At 37.5% G+C, this 21406-nt stretch overlaps 1 protein-coding gene across 5 annotated transcripts in view; it reads right to left on the bottom strand.

Annotated features, from left to right (window-relative positions):
* THADA (THADA armadillo repeat containing) overlaps positions 1 to 21406 on the bottom strand; it is a 327909-nt gene that overhangs the window by 223244 nt on the left and 83259 nt on the right. For all 5 annotated transcript variants that reach the window (XM_043918136.1, XM_043918140.1, XM_043918139.1 and 2 more), the window contains 2 exons: positions 17521 to 17643; positions 4958 to 5049 (listed from right to left, as the gene is read on the bottom strand). In XM_043918136.1, coding sequence (XP_043774071.1) covers positions 4958 to 5049; positions 17521 to 17643 — 215 coding nt within the window. The remainder of the gene's footprint in view (positions 1 to 4957; positions 5050 to 17520; positions 17644 to 21406) is intronic.

Raw genomic sequence — 21406 nt, 5'->3', positions numbered from 1 at the left:
GCTGAATTCCTCATATTTCATCTTGAGGGTAAAATATTTCAGGCTTATCTTTGAAAATCAGGTACTTATATGTTTAAAATATTTCAGGGCAACTTCAACTTAACTGAGATAAAATTCCAAACAGAATTGCAAAATCTAGTAATCATTTCACAATGTATACGTATGTCAAATTATGTTGCACACTTTAAATATATATAATTTTGTCATTTTTACGTCAATAAAGCTGAGTAAAAGAAGAAAAAAAAAGAGGGAGGGGATATATGTATATTTATCACTGATTCACATTGCAGAAGTCAACACAACATTGTAAAGCAACTATCCTCCAATTAAACATTTAAAAAATTAAAGAAAACAAAAATAAGCTCTTAAAAAGTAATGAATAAAATAAAGCCTTTCAGACTACTACATGTATGTTGATATTTGTCATTTACCAGGGAATAGAATAGCTGACAGTTAATACACAAAGGGGTTAAAGGGAAAGACCAGAGTTAAAGATCACATTGGTTTAGCTCCTGTCTGTGAGGAATGAGGAACTACCCAGGTGAGCCCATTCAAGGCAGAGGGAGACTATGTGGGAAGCCCAGCACACTCCCCACATCACAGAGCTGTGTAGCTTCTGATTCTACAAAGGATCAATTATTCATTCTGTCAGGCCAAGTCAGTCTGGGGGGTAATAAATAGAAAGGAAAGGTGCTTTAGAAAATTAAAATGTAGTAACACTATTTAAAACAAACAAGTGAAAGTCATGTTTTCTCATTCTTCATAATCCAAAAGGCCCATCTAGAACAAGGCTAATGAGCTCCAGAGTTCAATCATTATGAGCACACTCTACATACCTATTAATGGGGATGCAGAACCTCTGCTGCTTTCTTTTTCTTAAAAAAAAGTATATATGTATTTTTAATTTGGTTGCATTTGGTCTTAGATGTGGCATGTGGGAGTCTTTCGTTGCAACACATGAACTCACCAGTTGTGGTGCATGGGCTTAGCTGCTCCACAGCATGTGGGATCTTGGTTCCTGGACCAGGGATTGAACCGACGTCCCCCGCACTGCAAGGCGGATTCCTAACCACGGGACCACCATAGAAATTCCCTGCTCCTTCCTTTATACATGAAAGGGGGACTTCTTGTCCCTACTACCAGGCAGAGACATTACTTTGCCAACAAAGTTCCATCTAGTCAAGGCTATGCTTTTTCCAGTAGTCAAGCATGGATGTGAGAGTTGGACTATAAAGAAAGCTGAGCTCCAAAGAATTGGTGCTTTTGAACTGTGGTGTTAGAGAAGACTCTCGAGAGTCCCTTGGACTGCAAGGAGATCAAACCACTCAATCCTAAAGGAAATCAACATTCCTTTAACTATTCATTGGAAGGACTGATGGTGAAGCTGAAACTCCAACACTTTGGCCACCTGATGTAAAGAACTGACTCATTAGAAAAGATCCTGATGCTGGGAAAGACTGAAGGCAGGAGAAGAAGGGGATGACAGAGGATGAAATGGTTGGATGGCATCACCAACTCAATGGACATGAGCTTGAGCAAGCTCCGGAAGTTGGTGATGCACAGGGAAGCCTGGCGTGCTGCAGTCCATGGGGTCGCAAAAAGTCGGACACAACTGAGTGACTGAACTGAACTGAACTACCAGGCAGGTACTGTCCTAGGCACTGGGAACACAGCAGTTTACCAAACTCACAATTCCAGTAACAATTATGTAAACCCTAGGTTAGTATTTGATAGAAACAACAGACCTCAAGGATAGTCCAAATCTCTTATCTTAGAGGAGAAAACCAAGGCCCAGACAGGTTAACTAATTTGGTTACGGTGGCTCTATGACAACAAAGGCAGGAGTAGAAACCAGATGTCTCATCTCTCATCTAGTAAAAAAAAACTTGCTTATTCATTAAGCAAGTATTTCTGGTCATGCCAGACACCATGCTAAGCACCAGGCAAATAAAAATAAGGATAAGATACTGAGCCTGTACTCCAGAAGACAATGGAACGAGTATAATAAAAGAAGTGGTAACAGAGAAAAAGCAAATTATATTTCTAATTGCATAGAACTTTGGGCTTCCCTGGTGGCCCAGAGGTTAAAGCATCTGCCTGCAATGCAGGAGACCTGGGTTCGATCCCTGGGTTGGGAAGATCCCCTGGAGAAGGCAATGGCAATTCACTCCAGCATTCTTGCCTGGAGAATCCCATGGACGGAAGAGCCTGGTGGGCTACTGTCCACGGGGTCGCAAAGAGTTGACACGACTGAGTGACTTAACTAACTTTGAATATTTTACAAGAAAATGAACTAATAGTTTGTTTATCCTCCCTGTAGCCCTATGAATACAGAACACAGATTTTATCATTCCTGGTCTATAGATGGAGAAACTGAAGTGCAAAGCAGATAAGGGTGTCTATTAAGGTCATCTCCAGTGGCAGCAAAAAGCTTGGAAACCAAGTCTGTTGACTCCAAGATAGACACTTTTTCCCCCACTAGATGGGAAAGGCAGATGTTTTTATGTCCAGTTCCCTTCTGATCAAGAGCACATATTTGCAAGATTGTGGCAGAACAGTCTGTAGCTGTGCAAGTAGACTTCACCAGCCTGTGAGGTCTTACTGGCTGAGTTTAGTTATTCAATGGTTGAGCAACCAACCAACAAGAAAGACATCATTATTACTAGCATTCTTACAGCACCCATCACATATACACAAAATAGAAGCAAAAAGGTTCTGCCCTCAGGAACTTAATATTGTAGCAGACAGGTACATAAACATTTCACCCCAAAATGACATAATTAAACAAAGAACAACTAGAAGAATCATTAAAAACAATGGCAAGCTGAAGACACTAAGGTTTTAGAGAGCAAATCTAGCAATGCTGCAAAGAAGTAAGACTCTTGGAGGGTTAAACAGAGAACAGAAGCCTTGAAAATGTAATGAAATATACCAAGCTTCAGATTACTGAAATAAAAACTCTTACCAAAACTACTCATCACATTTTAAAAAGTTAACATTTTAATACCTTCGTTTCACTTGTCAGCTTTACTCAAAACAATTATGTGAATATTCAGTTTCCCTCTTTCTAGGAAAGTTATATATTCTGTAACTTTTCCTATTTAAGAGGAATGAACTTATAATGGAGGTTCCCACCAGCATGCTGTGGCGAAGAGCTTACAGCAGTGTGGTTCCACTGTGCTATTCTTCCACCCTCCTCAGAAGCAACCTACATAAAATGAGTCTGGTCATTTTCTCCTATACGTAGTAAAAGCTGCATACACATCCAAGAATCACTTTTATAAAAAGTAAAAGGGAAAAAAAACAGCATTTCTCCGAGTTCAGTTTTAAACATTAATTTTACTTGCTTGATAACCTCATATCATATTTTATTTATACACTATTTACCATGGCCTTATAATATGACCAAACCATTTTAACCCTTGGCACTTTGTTGAGTTATTAACAAAAAAAGCAAAGCTAAAAAGAAAAATAACTAGTGATAGGAAGAATTTATTTAGGAACTGGGCCAAATAGTAAAAATTATAATCATTCTTTCAAAAAAATGTTATCCTTATTAAAAATACAACTCAGCTAAAAAAAACAAAAACAAAAAACCCAAAAAAAACCTCTCTAGTATTTCCTTAGTATACTCAAGGAATTCACATTTATAGCCACTTGCTTTCCATTTAAATATTCACTGAATTTTACGGAATGATAAATAGGGCTTCCCAGTTGGCGCTAGTGGTAAAGAACCGATCTGGCAAGGCAGGAAACGCAAGAGATGTGAGTTCAATACCTGGGTCAGGAAGATCCCTTGGGGGAGGGTGGGGCAACCCACTCCAGTATTCTTGTCTAGAGAATCCATGGACAGAGGATACAGTCCATAGGGGATGCAGAGTCAGACACAACTGAAGCAACTTAGCAGGCACGGGGTGATAAGCAGCAATTTAAATGACAATTCAGAACTACCAATAGGTTTCATTAGAATTACTAACGGTGCATCATACAATTATTTCATGATATTTTCTAATCCCTAAGACATAGTTCCACCACAAGAAAATGTATTTTAATAAACAAGGGCTTAAAATCTGAATTAAAAGTTTGATCATCAACTTTTTTAGGCAGGAGAGGAATAGGGCTTGATTTATCTCTAGAGCATCAAGAGAAAGACCACTGGGCCAAATCAGACCCTAAATAAAGTTACAGGAGGTGATTAAACATGCAGCAACAGTGACATCTAGTGTTAACAACTGCAAGCCACTAGACTGCCATTAAACCCTCCCAACTGCTAATAAGCAATTATTCAAAGCTTCTCTTCTTTAAAAACCAACAAACAGAACTTCTGCATTGTATCCAAAGATTACTCATAATCAAAGTGTTTCAGTAAGTTTTTTTTCCAGATATTAAAAAAAAAATCTTAAGAGAAAAACATCTTAGAGAGTAAACAACACAGAAGACCTAAAAGTAAAAAGCATTGTTTATTCTGTGTGGCCAACATCTTAACTACTCCCCTTGGCTACAGGTTAATGCAGAAGTAATCTGTGACATGGCCCGATGATTATACCATGAACATTTAAACTTCCAGTTACTATAAAAGCAAAGATATTACGCAAGCTAGTACTTGATGACATATCAAGAAAAAGCAATTTAGGACATTTCAGGAATACCTGAAGAAGATTAAATCAAAACAAAACAACAACAAAAAAAACAACTTTAGCTGTTGCACTGAGAAACAGCTCTACATTTCAGACCTTGCTGCCTTCCAATATTTTTGTTGCTTTGAAAGGTCCACTTATTAAATAGTAGATATTTTTGCCTAGGGGCTTAGAATTTGGCAGCATAGGTTCATTTACTGTAGTGTTTTTATAGTTTTATGCTCTAAGATCAATCTATAAAAGTAAGCAAAATTCTAAAAATTATTTTTGGCCAAAACGATATTTTATAAAAAATAAAGTTAGCACTAGATGAAGCTTACCTATTTTTTTTGGAAAGTTCATCCTTTCCCCTTTTAACTCCAAATATTCTTGTGATCAAGGTACTGAAGAGAAGCGTGGATGAATTTCTCACCTGTGTAAAAATACACAATACAGGTTAAGAAATATTCATGGCATGAAACCAACATTTACAATGTTCAAACTAGACATTCAAAACCATTACCCAACTGCCTAGTGTGTGGCTAAAGAAGATATAGTTGTGTTCATAAAATAAGACAATTTCAATAACTTTATGCCAATTCATTTCAATTCAGTTCAGTCGCTCAGTCATGTTCGACTCTTTGCAACCCCATGGACTGCAGCACACCAGGCCTCCCTGTCCATCACCAACTCCCGAAGTCCACCCAAACCCATGTCCATTGAGTCGGTGATGCCATCCAACCATCTCATCCTCTGTCGCCCCCTTCTCCTCCTGCCCTCAATCTTTCCCAGCATCAGGGTCTTTTCCAATGACTCAGCTCTTCGCATCAGGTGGCTAAAGTACTGGAGCTTCAGCTTCAACATCAGTTCTTCCAGGACACCCAGGACTGATCTCCTTTTGGATGGACTGGTTGTATCTCCTTGCTGTCCAAGGAACTCTTAAGAGTCTTCTCCAACACCAAAGTTTAAAAGCATCAATTCTTCGGCACTCAGCTTTCTTTATAATCCAACTCTCACATCCATACATGACTACTGGAAAAACCATAGCCTTGACTAGATGGACCTTTGTTGGCAAAGTAATGTCTCTGCTTTTTAATACGCTGTCTAGGTTGGTCATAACTTTCCTTCCAAGGAGTAAGCGTCTTTTAATTTCATGGCTGCAATCATCATCTGCAGTGATTTTGGAGCCCAGAAAAATAAAGTCTAACACTGTTTCCACTGTTTCCCCATCTATCTGCCATGAAATGATGGGACCAGATGCCATGATCTTAGTTTTCTGAATGTTGAGATTTAAGTCAACTTTTTCACTTTCCTCTTTCACTTTCATCAAGGGGCTCTTTAGTTCTTTCTCACTTTCTGCCATAAGGGTGGTGTTATCTGCATATCTGAGGTTATTGATATTTCTCCCAGCAGTCTTGATTCCAGCTTGTGCTTCCTCTAGCCCAGCGTTTCTCATGATGTGCTCTACATGTAAGTTAAATAAGCAGAGTGACAACATATAGCCTTGACGTACTCCTTTTCCTATTTGGAAACAGTCTGTTGTTCCATACTTCATTACTATGAAGGACTTCCTCTTAAACTGAGCTCCACAATCCAACCACATGCATACAACATAGCTTTTTCCTATACTTCTTAACAACCACCAACTATTGCATTATCTCTTTGTACCTGTATCATCAAGTAACAGCTTTTAAAAAAAACAAAACCAATAAATTCATTTTTCTACGTCATTTCTGATGAATATCCCAAGAAAGAGCTTAGCTCTTTCCTTTTATTTTCTACAGTCATTTACCTATGAGAAAATACTTATCAGATCTAACTCAATGGATCCACATTATTAATATGGCCAATAAAATACTAATCTGCTTCCAAACCAATGTGTCAAGACAGTTTCCTGTATCATAAAAATGTCTTGAATATCATGGCATATTGTGCTGTGCTTAGTCGCTCAGCAGTGTCTGACTCTTTGGGACCCCATGGACTGCAGCCCTCCAGGCTTCCCTAACTATAGGGATTCTCCAGACAAGAATACTGGAGTGGGTTGCCATGCCCTCCTCCAAGGGACTTCCCAACCCAGGGATCGAACCCAGGTCTCCTGCACTGCAGGCGGATTCCTTACCATCTGAGCCACCAGGGATATTGAAAGTGAAAGTGAAAGTTGCTCAGTCGTGTCTGACTCTTTGTGACCCCATCGGCTATACAGTCCATGAAATTCTCCAGGCCAGAATACTGCAGTGGGTAGCCTTTTCCTTCTCCAGGGGATCTTCCCAGCCCAGGGATCGAATCCAGGTCTCCTGCATTGCAGGCGGATTCTTTACAAGGGAAGAGCCACAAGAGCCACAAGGGAAGCCCTATACCAGGGATACTGGGCTTCCTCAGTTACATTGCCAAATCTGAGTAGAGATGTATAAATATGTACTGACTTCCCTAAATATGTAAGGCCGTATACTAGCACCATGGAGAATATCCAGAAATAGAAGACACACACTTAACTGCTAACACAGCTCATATTCTAATTAGATAGGAGTTATACAGTGTGTTAAAATAGCAATGTAAGAAGAAAGGTAGCTGACAGTAACAATGTAGGATTTAGAAAACAGCTTCCCAAAACTACTGCAGTAAGGATCACAAACTCAAACGCCCACAAAGGCAGTGAGTTACAGAGGCGGCAGAGGACTGGGTCTAAGGCAGTCACTGTTAAGCTGAAGCTGAAGCTAATGCCCTAAGAAAAATGTAAGCCCAGTGCTGCCAGATCTTCTGCTTTTTCAACAGAAGCCAGAAACCCTAAGTTTTATGTGAATTCTATTTTGAAATGTTGGCAACAAATTAAAGAAAAAAAAAACACCATATTGTGGGAGCCAAATAAAACACAGTTGTGGGCCAGATTTGACGTATCAGCCACCAGTGTGTAACCTCTCCTCCAGAAGCACATGACTGACTCAATTTATGTGTGGTAACTCTTGAAATGGACCACAGATACATTGGCACAGTTCATACCTTAATTGCAATGAAACCCTAAAACTAGACAAGCTCACTTACATCCATTCCACAGTTAACAAACATTAATGAAATCCCTGATATCCCCAAACAAGTCACTCTGTCCTGTTATTCTACTGACATCCCCTCTGACCGAGCTCAGGTCTCACCTCTCACCTAGTCTATTGACTTGGTTCCCAAAGAGTCCTTAGGTTGAAGATGACTTACTAAAGTCATCCATGACCCTATCACCTTGAGATGGACAGGTACACACTGCTATATTTAAAATTAACCACCAACAAGGACCTACTGTGTAGCACAGGGAACTCTGCTCAATGTTCTGCTGCAGCCTCTATGGGAAGGGAGTTTGGGGGAGAATAGCTACTTGTATATGTATGGCTGAGCCGCTCTGTTGTGCACCTGAAACTATCACAACATTGTTAATAGGTTACACGCCAATATAAACTAAAAAGTTGGGTTTTTTTTTTTTTTGAAGAATCACACAAAAGCATAAAAAGAAAAGAAAAATCAATACACAAACTTCATCTTGCCCCAAACCAAACTTTCTGACAAAGACTGCCAGAGGCAGTAAGTTAAAACAGGAGTGCCTGGAGAGGAAAGGGGAAGCCTGAGGAGGCACACTTTATCAAAACTATAGAGGACTGTTTTACAGATTGAATGAGCACCTGCAGAAGGAAAACTCCCTTGTTTGATTCAATAGGCTGAAGGCAGGAGACACACAATGTCTTTGAGTAATGTTAAGATGGATCAGATGAATCACAATCCTGATCCATTCACCATCAAGTCCCCTCATTAGTAGCCAGTGACTATCATTAATCTTTCCAGTAGATACAGCAAATTAGTGGTGTTCTACCATTAATAAGTTACGATTTTTAGAAAAACTACCATTAAAAAAAAAAAAAAAAAGCTTTCCCGAGCTATTTGGCCATTCTGTTATCAGCTAATACAGAATTATTTCCATAAATTTATCACTTTGCAGAATAATGAGTTATGCCACAGTAATTTCCAAAGGTGACCAAAAGATAAACTTATAAGACATTTAAAAAATTAATTATCCTTTTATTGAGATATAATTCACATATCATAAAATTCACCATCTTAAAGGGTACTCTTCAATTTTTACTATATTCACAAAGTAGAAATGATCACCACTACTTAATTCCAGAACATTTTCATGACTCCAAAATGAAACTGTATATACATTAACAGTTATTTCCCATCTTCCCGCACTAGGCCAAGACTTTCTGTCTCTATAGATTTGCCTATTCTGGACATTTCACATTCATGCAACCTTTTATATTTGGGTTTCATTCTCAAGGTTCACCCCTGTTGTAGCATTTGTCAGTATGTCATTCCTTTTCATGACTGAATAATATTGCATTTTACGGATATACCACATTAAAAAAAATCTACTCATCATTTGATGAACACTGGATTGTTTCCACTTTTCATCTATTATGGATAATGGTGCTATGAACACTCGTGTACAAGTTTTTGTGTGAATGTGTTTTCACTTTTCTCAGGTCTACACCAAGAAATGAACCTGCTGGGCTACGTGGTAACTTTATGTGAACCTTCTGAGACACGGCCACAGTGGCAGCACCATTTTACACGCTCACCAGCAGTATAAGAGGATTTCATTTCCACCAGTTCTCCAGATCTTCCCCAACAACTGCTACTGTCCCTCTTTTAAGTTATATCTATCCTACTGGATATGAAATGGACAGTTCACTAAGGTTTTGACTTGTATTTCCCTGATGCCTTTGACTTGTATTCCTGAATGCTGCTAAATCTTCCCGTTTACCAAGGCCTTCTTTAATTTCTTTAAACAATGGTTTGTAAGTTTCATTGCACAAATCTTTTACTTCTTTTGTTACACTATTCCTAAATATTTTATTTTTATGTTACTATAAATAGACATGTTTTCTTAACTTCATTTTTGATTATTTATTGGTAGTGTACAGAAATACATCTGATTTTTGTACACCGATTTTGTGTCCTACCACCTTGCTAAACTTGTTTATTAGCCCTAATTGTGTGTGTGTGGGTGTGGACTTCTTAGGATTTTCTATATATAAGTGTGATCAAAAATTAGAAATAGTTTTGTATCTTCTTTCCAATCTGCTGATATTTATTTCTTTTTCTTGCCCAAACGCCCTATCTACAATCTCCAGTACGATGTTGAATAGATGTGACAAAAGTGGATGTCTTTGTCCTATTCAAAATCTGAGGGTAAAAGCTTTCAGTCTTTTACCATTAAGTACATTGTTAACTATGGATTTTTCATTGATAGCCTTCATCAGATTGAGAAAGTTCCATTTCTAGTTTATTAAGTGTTTTTAACATGAAATAGTGTTAGATTGTGTCAACTACCTTTTTGCCTCTACTTAAATGATCATGTGGTTTTTCATTCTTTATTCATACAGCTTATATATTAATTGATTTCCATATGTTGAAGTATATATACTGTTTTAAAAATGTAGACATTATTCAACATAGTATTTTTTAAAGTTATTGTAAATGTAGACCAAAATAGCTAGCATGAAGACTACATGTTACTTAAGATAGAAGAGTGTCCTTGTTTCTGTGCGATACTATTAATAATTTAAGAATATCTGTTTCAGGTACCCTTTTTTATTTTCTAATAGTTCACCCATACTTTCTGTCCCTGTTCATTGTTGTTTGGTCTCTAAGTGGTGTCCAACTCTCTTTGCGACCCCATGGACTGCAGCAAGCCAGGCTTCCCTGTCCTTCACCATCTCCTGGAGTTTGATCAAATTCCTGTCCATTGAGTCAGTGATACTATCTAACCATCTCATCCTCTGCTGCCTTCTCCTTTTGCCCTCAAGCTTTCCCAGCATCAGAGTCCTTTCCAATGAGTTGGCTTTTCACATCAGATGGCCAAAGTATTAAGTTTCAGCTTGAGCCCTTCCAATGAATATTCAGGACTGATTTCCTTTAGGATTGACAGGTTTGATCTTCTTGCAGTCCAAAGGACTCTCAAGAGTCTTCTCCAGAATCACCGTTTGAAAGCATCAATTCTTCAGTGCTCAGCCTTCCTTATGGTACAACTCTCATATCCATAAAGGACTAGTGGAAAAACCATAGCTTTAACTAGGCAGGCCTTTGCCAGCAAAGTGATGTCTCTGCTTTTTAATACACTGTCTAGGTTTGTCATAGTTTTCCTTCCAAGAAGCAACCATCTTTTAATTCCATGACTGCAGCCATGGTCCGCAGTGATTTTGGAGCCCAAGAAAATAAAATCTGTCACTGCTTCTACTTTTTCCCCTTTTATTTGCCAAGAAGTGAAGGGATCAGATACCAAGATCTTAGTTTTTTAAATGCTGGGTTTCAAGTCAGCTTTTTCAAGCTCCTCTTTCACCTTTATAAAGAATTTTAGTTCCTCTTGACTTTCTGCCATTAGAGTGGAATCATCTGTATATGAGGTTGTTGACATTTTTCCCAGCAATCTTGATTCCAGCTTGTGATTCATTCAGACCAGCATTTTGCATGATGTACTCTGCATATAAGTTAAATAAGCAGGGTGACAATACACAGCCTTGTCATACTCCTTTCCCAATTTTGAATAAGTTAGTTGTTCCATTTCCAGTTTTAACTGTTGCTTCTTGACCTGCATACAGGTTTCTCAGGAGACAGGTAAAGTGATCTGGTACTCCCATCTCTTTAAGAAGTTTCCACAGTTTGTTGTGACCCACATAGTCAAAGGCCTTAGAGTAGCATGTCCTTGTTCACTCTACAGCTAATGAGGAGGCGAACTAAGGAGAAGTACAACTGGAAAAAGCTTGTGACTAACTGACAAACTGCATCATCAACTCCTAAAACACTGATAGTAAATACTAATGTGATTCACAGATCTTAAATCTTAACATGGGTAATGAAAAAATTCATATACAGTGATAGTATATTTGGAAAAACTCACAGCAGGAATGGCAATGAAAACAGTCCTGCTTATTAGCAAGGAAGGACCAAGGAGAATGCAAATTTAAAGGAAAGGGATGACAAAAAAGAGTAAGTGAAGATAAAGTTAGAAATGAACAGAATAGAATGGTTCCCAAATAACTCTAGCTATAATCAATCCTCATCACAAGCAAAATACCAGAAAACCTGTTCCCTTACTGCCTTCTCCATCACACCCCCAACATAACGGCTCATAGAGATTTGGTATTTGGCTACAAACTGACAACTGCTACCAAAGTTCTTCCTGAGTACATATGCTTTTTCTTTCCTTTCTAGTATGAAAAAGTTTTCATACAGATTTCTGTAAGATATAGAAGACTGAGGTAAATGAAAATAAGGTTGCACAAAGCAGTGTGTGTGTGTGTTTCTGAGTGTGTGTATGTGTATGTATGCATGTGCACATATATATGTCTGTGTTAGTCACTCAGTCATGTCCGACTCTTTGCAACCCCACGGACTGTAGTCCATCAGGTTCCTCTGTCCATGGAATTCTCCAGAAAAGAATACTGAAGTGGGTAGCCATTCCCTTCTCTATAGGATCTTCCCAACCCAGAGATCGAATCAGGGTCTACTGCATTGCAGGCAGATTCTTTACTGTTTGAGTCACTAGGGAAGCCCTATATTATACATTTTTCTCATACATTTGTACTTTCTTACATAACATGAATTTCTTACATAATAAGAATGCTGCCTTAACAAATATTTTAAAATATGAATGGAAATAGAAAAAAGACAAAAAAAAAAAAAAACAAGAAACAAAAAGAAAAAGGAAGAAAAAAGAAAAAAAGAAAAAAATAAATAAATAAAAGAAAAATAAATAAATAAAAATAAAAATATGAATGGAGAACCTACCAAGTGCAATCACTATGTGGTCTGATCATTTACATACCATACATCTTCACTCTTCATGGACAGTCATAGCCTTGAGGGTGGAATTATGAGTATTTTGTCTAGTGCACACAGTGCCAGCTTATTCTAAAAAGAAATGCTTTCTGAAAAAATTAAATGGGATTTTGATTCTAATTTGCCTTCCATCACTTCTTAGCCATGGACCTTGAAAACAACATCTAAAACTTCAAGTCTCAAATCCCTCATCTTCAATTTAGGAAAACTGTACTAGGATTTCTGGTCCTATGATTGGGTGAGGGTTAGCCCTGACTGAAATTTGGAGTGACTTTCTTCCAAAGTTAACAAGACACTTTTCCCACGAGAGGAGAAAAGAAGAGACAGAGCGCCCGGTAGCCCATACATCACCTATGGGTGAATTAAGGGAAAAGCACTCTTCCTGTGAGTGAATGAAACTCCACGCCACGGCACGTAGTGTAATAAGCAGAGCACGGCTGGATTTCAGCACCGCACAGCTCTCAGCCTGGCACCCTCGCAGCAACCTCACGACAGTGCCGACGGGGGCACAGCGTGCACATGCAGCACTGCTGGGAAGATCTGAAAGGCTGCTTCTCCTCTGAAGCCCACTGTATACTGTAAACCAGAGCTGGCCCAAGAGATGCAAAGTCAGATGGACCGGAGAGAAATATAAACCTGGTGTGGGTCTTGGAAGGACCCTAATGTGGCCTCCTCAACGGAGCGTCCAGGCAAACTAAAAAGATGAGTTCCCTGTCCAGCAATGAGGATACAGGGAAAGAAGATCAGGCATCTGAACCTAAAAAAGGGAATGCCCAGAAGTGTCCCCGATTCCAAAACTTGCCTGGAAAATTCTGTTTCCATGGGTGTACATACCTAGAAAATTACGTTTGGTACCTAACTTTTAACTAAACAAGGGCCATCTAACATACGTGTTGAAGATTATCACTTGCCACCACCTTCACTCATATTTCTCTGTTCTGAGCCACCATCGTCACTTGGCAGAATTATTACAATATCTTCCTGAGTGGTCTTCCACCTCCCCTCACCTCATAATCAAGACTCCATTTTTCACTCCATCAGTCAAATCCCATCATCCCCCTACTGTGAAACTGTCTGAGGCAGGATTTTTCAACAGCAAGCATCAAACCTCAGACACCGATGGTGGTTACGGCTCATTCATCCATTTGCAGACTCAGATGAGACTCTGCATCATGTGGCACTGGATCTGGCTTCTCTAGCAGCTGCCCAAGGATTGTGCCAACACCTGCCCACATTGTGAACTTTGACCAGGAGAGTCAGAGGGTGGGACTGTTCCCACAGTTGGTAGTTTCACATGGCCTGGCTAGAAGAAGCACTACACGACCAGACAACGAGCTCAGTTTTCCTCCAAGTTAACCTGTAAGGCCTGCTTGTTAATGTCTTTTCTCACCTCACTTCCCAACATTCCTGCTGCTTTGGGTTTGTATCATCCAATGAAAACTTAGCACCTAGGCTATATCTTCAGCTCTGTTTGCTGAGGGACAGGTCAAAACCCTACAAGGTAAGTAAGATGTACTTATTCACTACATTTCCTGAAATATGCAAAATGTTCCCCAATAATATCACAGATTCTGGAATCAGACAAATAATAGTTGTGTATTCTTGGACAAAGTTACTTCTCCTCTCTGAAACTTGTTTTCCTTATCTGTAAAACAGGGGTTCTAATAATAGAATCTACCTAGCAGGATTATCAGAGAAGGCAATGGCACCCCACTCCAGTACTCTTGCCTGGAAAATCCCATGGATGGAGGAGACTGGTAGGCTGCAGTCCATGGGGTCGCCAAGAGTCAGTCACGACTGAGCGACTTCACTTTCACTTTTCACTTTCATGCATTAGAGAAGGAAATGGCAACCCACTCCAGTGTTCTTGCCTGGAGAATCCCAGGGACGGCGGAGCCTGGTGGGCTGCCGTCTACAGGGTCACACAGAGTCGGACACAACTGAAGCGATTTAGCAGCAGCAGCAGCAGGATTATTCCAAGCATTAACTGTGGTAAAGTAAATTCTACCAAGCACAAGGAAAATAGTCAATGAGACAGTCATTATTATGATTATGTCTTACTTATCCTTGTATTTCTTGTGTTTAACATTTTGCAATAATACATTTCCCCTGGATTTTAAAAATGCCTAATAGGTGGTAAAGATGGAGAGATTTGTGTGGTCTTAATACAAAGATTAAGACTCTGTACAAATACATACACGAATGCCTCCTAGAAAATGCTCCTTTACTGCAAAATTAAAATTAAGCTTGTTTTACGTATTCTTTTCTTTTCCCCCATCTAATCTACCAGGAAAAACAATTAAGTCAAAAGTACAGATGGAGTCACCTTTACAAACAAGATATATTCTTGAGAAGATGTGTACAAATAAGATTTCTCTAAATCAAACCATATTTCACACACCGTCAGGAAAAAGCACTCTTTAAACAACTTCACACAGAATGCTACAGTGAATTGTTTTGTAAAACGAAGACTTCTTCGCATTCATTGAGTATGTTCACACGGTACTGGTGTTACCTTAGATCAGGCTCTTATAAGGAAGGAAACATAACAATATATTAAAGTCAGAGTATGGATCATTATAGCTGTGATGTTTATTTCTTCTGGTAAACAAAAAAACTGAATAGAAACAAAAAGATTCCTTTATAACCAGTGTTAAAAGGGAAGACTCCTCCCAAATAAAACTATATATAAGCACTTACATATATTTGTGTGGGCTATTAAGGGTATATGTGAGTACTACACACATGTAAAAGCCATATAAAAAAAAAGAACATATTGGAATACTAAAAATTATTATATCTGTATGGTAGTTAAACAGGTGACTTCTCCTTTTATGCTTTTATTTTCTAACTTTCTGCAGTGCACATGTGTTACTGTTTAAAAGGTCTTTTCAGAAGACTTTTCCAAAAAAATGATTCATTCATTTCTAATACATTTAGTTTTGCCAGTTGGAAAAGTCGCTGGGTTTCACTCTCTGGAAGGCCTTTCACAGAGAACATTTGTCTGTTCTTGTGGAATGAATGGAGTAAAGAAAACAATACTGGGATTTCTGGCAATCAGTTTTATGATCTCTACTCTTCCTGACGGTCAAGCCACATTCCTACCTACCTCTCCTGACCGTATACAGGTATTGCTCTGTTTTCCTGTAAATGCAAAAGGTAAACACCATGTCCTCAGGAGTAGTTAGGCAATGCTCCTAGGCAGGATTTCAGACATTTACCTTTCTTACAGGAAGACGTACAGTTTTCCAGGCAACAGTTGGCAACCTTGAGGATTCCTCTTTGCACTGGGAGTCTGTGCCCTGGGCTACATTGCAATATACTGAGTCTCAAGTAGAGGCTCATCAGAGAGTTATGAAATGGTTTGTGCAGCTCACTGATTGGGAAGTCTGCCTTTCTAGTAAATTCTCTTGTTCTGCAGAGCTAGCTTCTTCTCTCCTCTCCCTTTACCAATCTTTTCTTTTCTTTTTCTAATGACACAGCCAAGTGCCTACAAACCACAGGTTAGTGTCCTTTATTCCACAAGGCACAATGATGCAGGAAAACAATAAAATCATGGTGTTTTCTCCAGGCACATTAAAAAAAAAAAAAGTAAAAGTTTACTTTCTTAAATCCAACAGTTGTATTAGGTATTGCCAACAATCTTATAATTCTCAATCAAAAAGTTTTTGGATATATTGCAGAAAACAAAACAAAATAAGTGACTCAACATTTAACCTCCATTTTAATCTTTTGTGATTGTTTTTTTCACCTTTTGATAGAGTGTATTTCCAGCATCCACTCAACACACTGATACCCAAGGCCTACAACATCCAAAAGAAAGACACATTGAGATACTAAGAATTGTTCTGCTTCCAGCTCAATATCAAGTGGAAATCAAAACATCAAATGAGATTTCACTTCATACTTGTTAAGATGTCCATTACCAAAAAACAGAAAATAACAAGTGCTGATGAGGATGTGAAGAAACTGGAACTCTTGTGAACCGTTGATGGGAGCATAAAACAGTGCTGCCATTGTGGAACACAGTTCCTCAAAAAATTAGACACAGAATTATTATATGATATATACAAATGACTTGAAAGCAGGGACTCAAACAGGTACTTGTATGCCAATACAAGTATACAAGCTCACTACAACATTATTCACAACAGCCAAAGACAAACAGTTTAAGTATTCATCAACAGGTGAATGAATAAACAAAATGTCATATATCCACACAATGGTACTTCATTCAGCCTTAAAAAAGAATGAAATTATGATACATGCTACAACATGGATGAACCCTGAAAACACCATACTAAATGAAACAATCCAGACACAAAGGACAAATATTATATGATTCTACTTACATAAGGTACCTAGAATAGGCAAATTCACAGAGACAAAAAGTAGAACAGAGACTACCAGGGGTTGGGGGGAAGAGGTTGGAGGGGAGTTATTATCCAATGGATACAGAGCTTCTGTCTGGAATGATGAAAAAGCTCTGAAAATGGAGAGTGGTAATGACTGAGCAACACTGTGAATGTAATTAATACCACTGAAATGTATAGTTAAAAATGGTTTTAGTTTTTTTAAAAAAGATAACTGACAGTATAAACAAAAATAATAACAATGTAGTGTGAATTTACAATATACATAAAAGCAAAATCTATCATAAGAGCACAAAGATTGGGAGGAGAGAAATGGGAATACATATTGCTAAGTTCTTAAACTTTAAAGGAAATGGTAAAATATTACTTGAGGATAGACTATGATGTTGAAGATATATATTAATACTATAAACTCTAAAGCAAACACTAAAATAATAAAACAAAGAGCATGGCTAATCAGCCAATAGAGGAGATAGAATGTAACTGTAAAATACCAAGGGTCAAAATGTAGCTTGATCCAAGGATGCATCCCTCGGAGTAACTCCTTAACAAAATGCAGTACATATTTTTTATCATTCAGTGAAAGGTTAGTTTATTAAAATCTACTCATAAGTATGATTAAGTCAATGAAAATAAATGGCAAATGCACTTACTGCCCAGACTGGGGATGTAAAGCCCAGAATCGCTGCCTTAGTTCCATCAGCAACATAAGGGATAATAATTTCTCCCAGACGTGTATCTCTGAACAAGGCTCTAAGGATATTTAAAGCATGAACCTAGAATAAAAAGTTCAAAATTAGTTGTAGGCTGAAGACCATGGTAATTTCAGATCTGTATATATCCAGTAGCATAACCTCCTAACAAAAAACTTATCAAATTACAGGAAGAAATGAATAATTCATAAATAAAATTGATTTTTAATAAAACATACCTAATAATTGATCAATCAGTTTTTTAAGTTAGCAAGATTTGAACAATGCAATACAAAAGCTTGATCCAATGGACCTATGTAAAATCCTATACCTAGGAAATAGAGGCAATACATTCTCTTCAAGCACACATGAAACATTTATTTTTAAAATGATCTCAAATCTACCACAAATAAAGCCTCAACAAACACTAAAAAAATTAATTTTCTACAGATTATGCTCTGATCATAATCTGTAGATTATGATCTACAGATCTAAGGAATCAGTTCCCTTACATTCTTTAAAAACTGACACATTTTAAAGCACTGGTCAAAGAAAACAAATATTTAGAGGTGGACAATAATAAAGATGCTACACATTGACACTTGTGTGATGCATTTAAGTGGAATCTAAAAGAAACATATACCTTAAATGCATCTATTTAACAGAAAAACACTATTTTTTATAGAAAGGATAAAAACAAGGTCCTACTGCATAGCACAGGAAACTATATTCAATATCCTGTGATAAACCATAATAGAAAAGAAAATAAAAAACTATATATACATATAAAACTGAATCACCTTGCTGTACAGCAGAAATTAATAAAACATTGTAGATTAGCTATCATTTTTAAAAATTGGAAAATATGTCCGATTAAGACAACAGAGAAAGAACAATAAACTCAAAATAGAAAAAGAAAATTTAAAAGATTCGAGAATTTTAAAATCAATGACTTAACTGTGAGCATTAACAAAACCAAAAGATGATTCTTTGAAATAGAAACAAATCATGAAACTAACCAAGAAGAGAGAGAAGAAAATAAACAATGTCATGAATACTAAGGAGGACGTGACTAAAGGTACATCAGAGTTAAAAAAACAAAATGTACATCAGAGTTACAAAGGCACATCAGTTATAAACTGACTAGTTTCCTAGTCAGAAAAATGTAGGGCAAATTGGACAATTTCCTAGAAAGCAGAACTAATCAAGCCAAATTCAAGGAGAAACAGAAAAGCTATAGAGATACTACCATTATATAAAGAAAATCAATAGTTAAAAATCTCACACATAGACCAAAACGAAAGCAAGACACCAAACCCAACAAAACAACACACACATTCATACACACAAAAGACCCACATGATTTTATGGATGAATTCTACCAAATATTCAAAGAATGGATAATTCCAATCTTACTTAAGCCATTAAGAGAAATGCCCAAGTTTGTTTCATCAGTCCAGTACAGCCTAGCTATCAAAACAAGATATGGACTTTAAAAAAAAAAAGGTAGGGACAACTACTTTGAGAAATGATATCTATTAAAGGCTCAACATATACATACCCAATAACCACTCCTAAGTATCTACTCCAAGGAAATGTACATATATGTTCACCATTAAGCATGTAAAAGAAAGTTCTTAAAAGCAGTGTTCTTAATTACCTCAAATTTAAAACTATCCAAATGCTCACAACAGAATGGATAAACAAATTATATACTGAAAAGTGAAAGTGTTAGTCTCTCAGCCGTGTCTGACTCTTTGTCACCCCATGGACTGTAGCCTGCCAGGCTCCTCTGTCCACAGAATTCTTCAGGCAAGAATACTGGAGTGGGTTGCCATTTCCTTCTCCAGGGGATCTTCTCAACCCAGGTATCAAACCTGGGTCTCCTGCATTGCAGGCAGATTCTTTACCAACTGAGCCACCAGGGAAGTTCAAATTATATACTATTACATACCAATGAAAATGAATAATTCACAGCATATATGATATCATAAACAAAATGTCTGTCAAAAGAAATCCTATCAAAAGAGTATAGAATGTATGGCTACATTCATAAGAAATTTTTTTAAAAAACAGGTAAACCTAAGGTGTTAAAACTAAGCAAGTGGTTATACTTGGGGGAAAGGTGTTGACTAGAAGGCAGTATGAGTGGGCTTTAAAGTGCTAAAATATTTCACTTCTTGCTGAAGTGTGTTCACTGTGTGAAACTTTGTGGAGGCAAACACTATTTGTACACATCTCTGTATGTTTAGTATAATTCAACAAAAAACTTTCACATAAAAAAAAGGACAGATACAGCATGAAAAAGGAAAAGCACAGGTTAATATCAGTTTCAAATCCAGTGAAAATATGTGAAATAAATTTTTTTTCAAATTTTTAAGTGAATCTAGCAACATGTAAAAAAATTTATCATTTCAAAGTTAGTTCATTGTCTTATTTCAAAGGTCATATTATATTAAAAAGTCAACATAATTCATGATACTTGCAAATTCTAAAAGAAAACATTTATCTCAAAAATGCTTAAAAGCATTCAATAAAATCTAATTTCCTTGAAAAGAGGAAACCTACAGCAAATATCAGAAACAACACAAAGATGCTGGCTATTTCTATTTCTATACAAAACTATTACTACAAGTGCCACCCAGCAGATTAAGAAAATTTTTTTAAAGAATCAGGAAAGTAAAGCAAAGTTAACATTACTTATGAAGGATATGATTATCTATAAAGAAAATTCATGGAATTTACAGATAAATCATTAGCTGTATTACAGCAATTTAGGTAGGTGACTGAACATTTCACAAAAGATCTGTAAGACTTTTATGGAAAATTCTTTTTTAATGTAATGAAAAACATTAAGAAAGATCTGAATAAATGGAGATATAAAGCCATGTGCATGAACTGAATCAAAAAAAGAAGTCTTTTTTCCCAAATAATAAATTTAAATTCCAACCAAAATTCAAAAGGGCTTTCTGGGTGAACTTAACAAACTGATTCTAAAACTTTTATGGCAGAGCAATGGGACAAGTACTGCCAAGGTAATTCCAAAGTGGCGGGGGGGGGGAGGAGATTCATTCTATCAGATATTGAAACTTATTTTAAAAAATACAGTAAATATGGAGAAGGAAATGGCAACCCACTCCAGTATTCTGGCCTGGGGAATCCTATGGACGGAGGAGCCTGGTAGGCTACAGTCCACAGGGTCGCTGTGGCTAAGTGGTAAAAAATTCACTTGCTGAGACAAGAGACACGGGTTTGATACTTAGGTAAGATTGCATGGAGAAGGAAGTGGCAAACCCACTCCAGTATGCTTGCCTGGGAAATCCATGGGCAGAGGAGCCTGGCAGGCTACAGTCCATGGAATCATGAAAGTGTCAGACATGACTTAGCAATTAAATAAAAGCAACAACAAACCACAAATACCTTTGAGTCTCTGTTGCAAATACCAAAAGAAATTGCTAAGCCAGGAAAAAAACAAAAATAAACAAACAAAACCCAACCAATCAAACAAAAAAACCCATACAATTCACTTTAAAAGTTGTTTCAAGTTAATGATGATATAAGCTTCCCTGGTGGCTCAGAGGTTATAAGTGTCTGCCCGCAATGCGGGAGACCTGGCTTCGACACCTGAGTCAGGAAGATCCCCTGGAGAAGGAAATGGCAACCAGTATTCTGGCCTGGAGAATCCCATGGACAGAGAAGCCTGGTGGTCCACGGGGTTGCAAAGAAGAGCTGGACACGACTGAGTGACTTAACTAACTAACTAATTAAAAATTATAAAAAAAAAAAAAAAAAATACAGTAAATAAAATAGTGATTTAGGGACCAGACTAACATAATAGAGCACAGAA

The sequence above is a fragment of the Cervus elaphus genome, chromosome 11 (assembly GCF_910594005.1).
Source record: "Cervus elaphus chromosome 11, mCerEla1.1, whole genome shotgun sequence".
NCBI lineage: Eukaryota > Metazoa > Chordata > Mammalia > Artiodactyla > Cervidae > Cervus > Cervus elaphus.
Note: the sequence above shows the minus strand (reverse complement) of the source record. Positions and strands in the feature narration are given on the sequence as shown.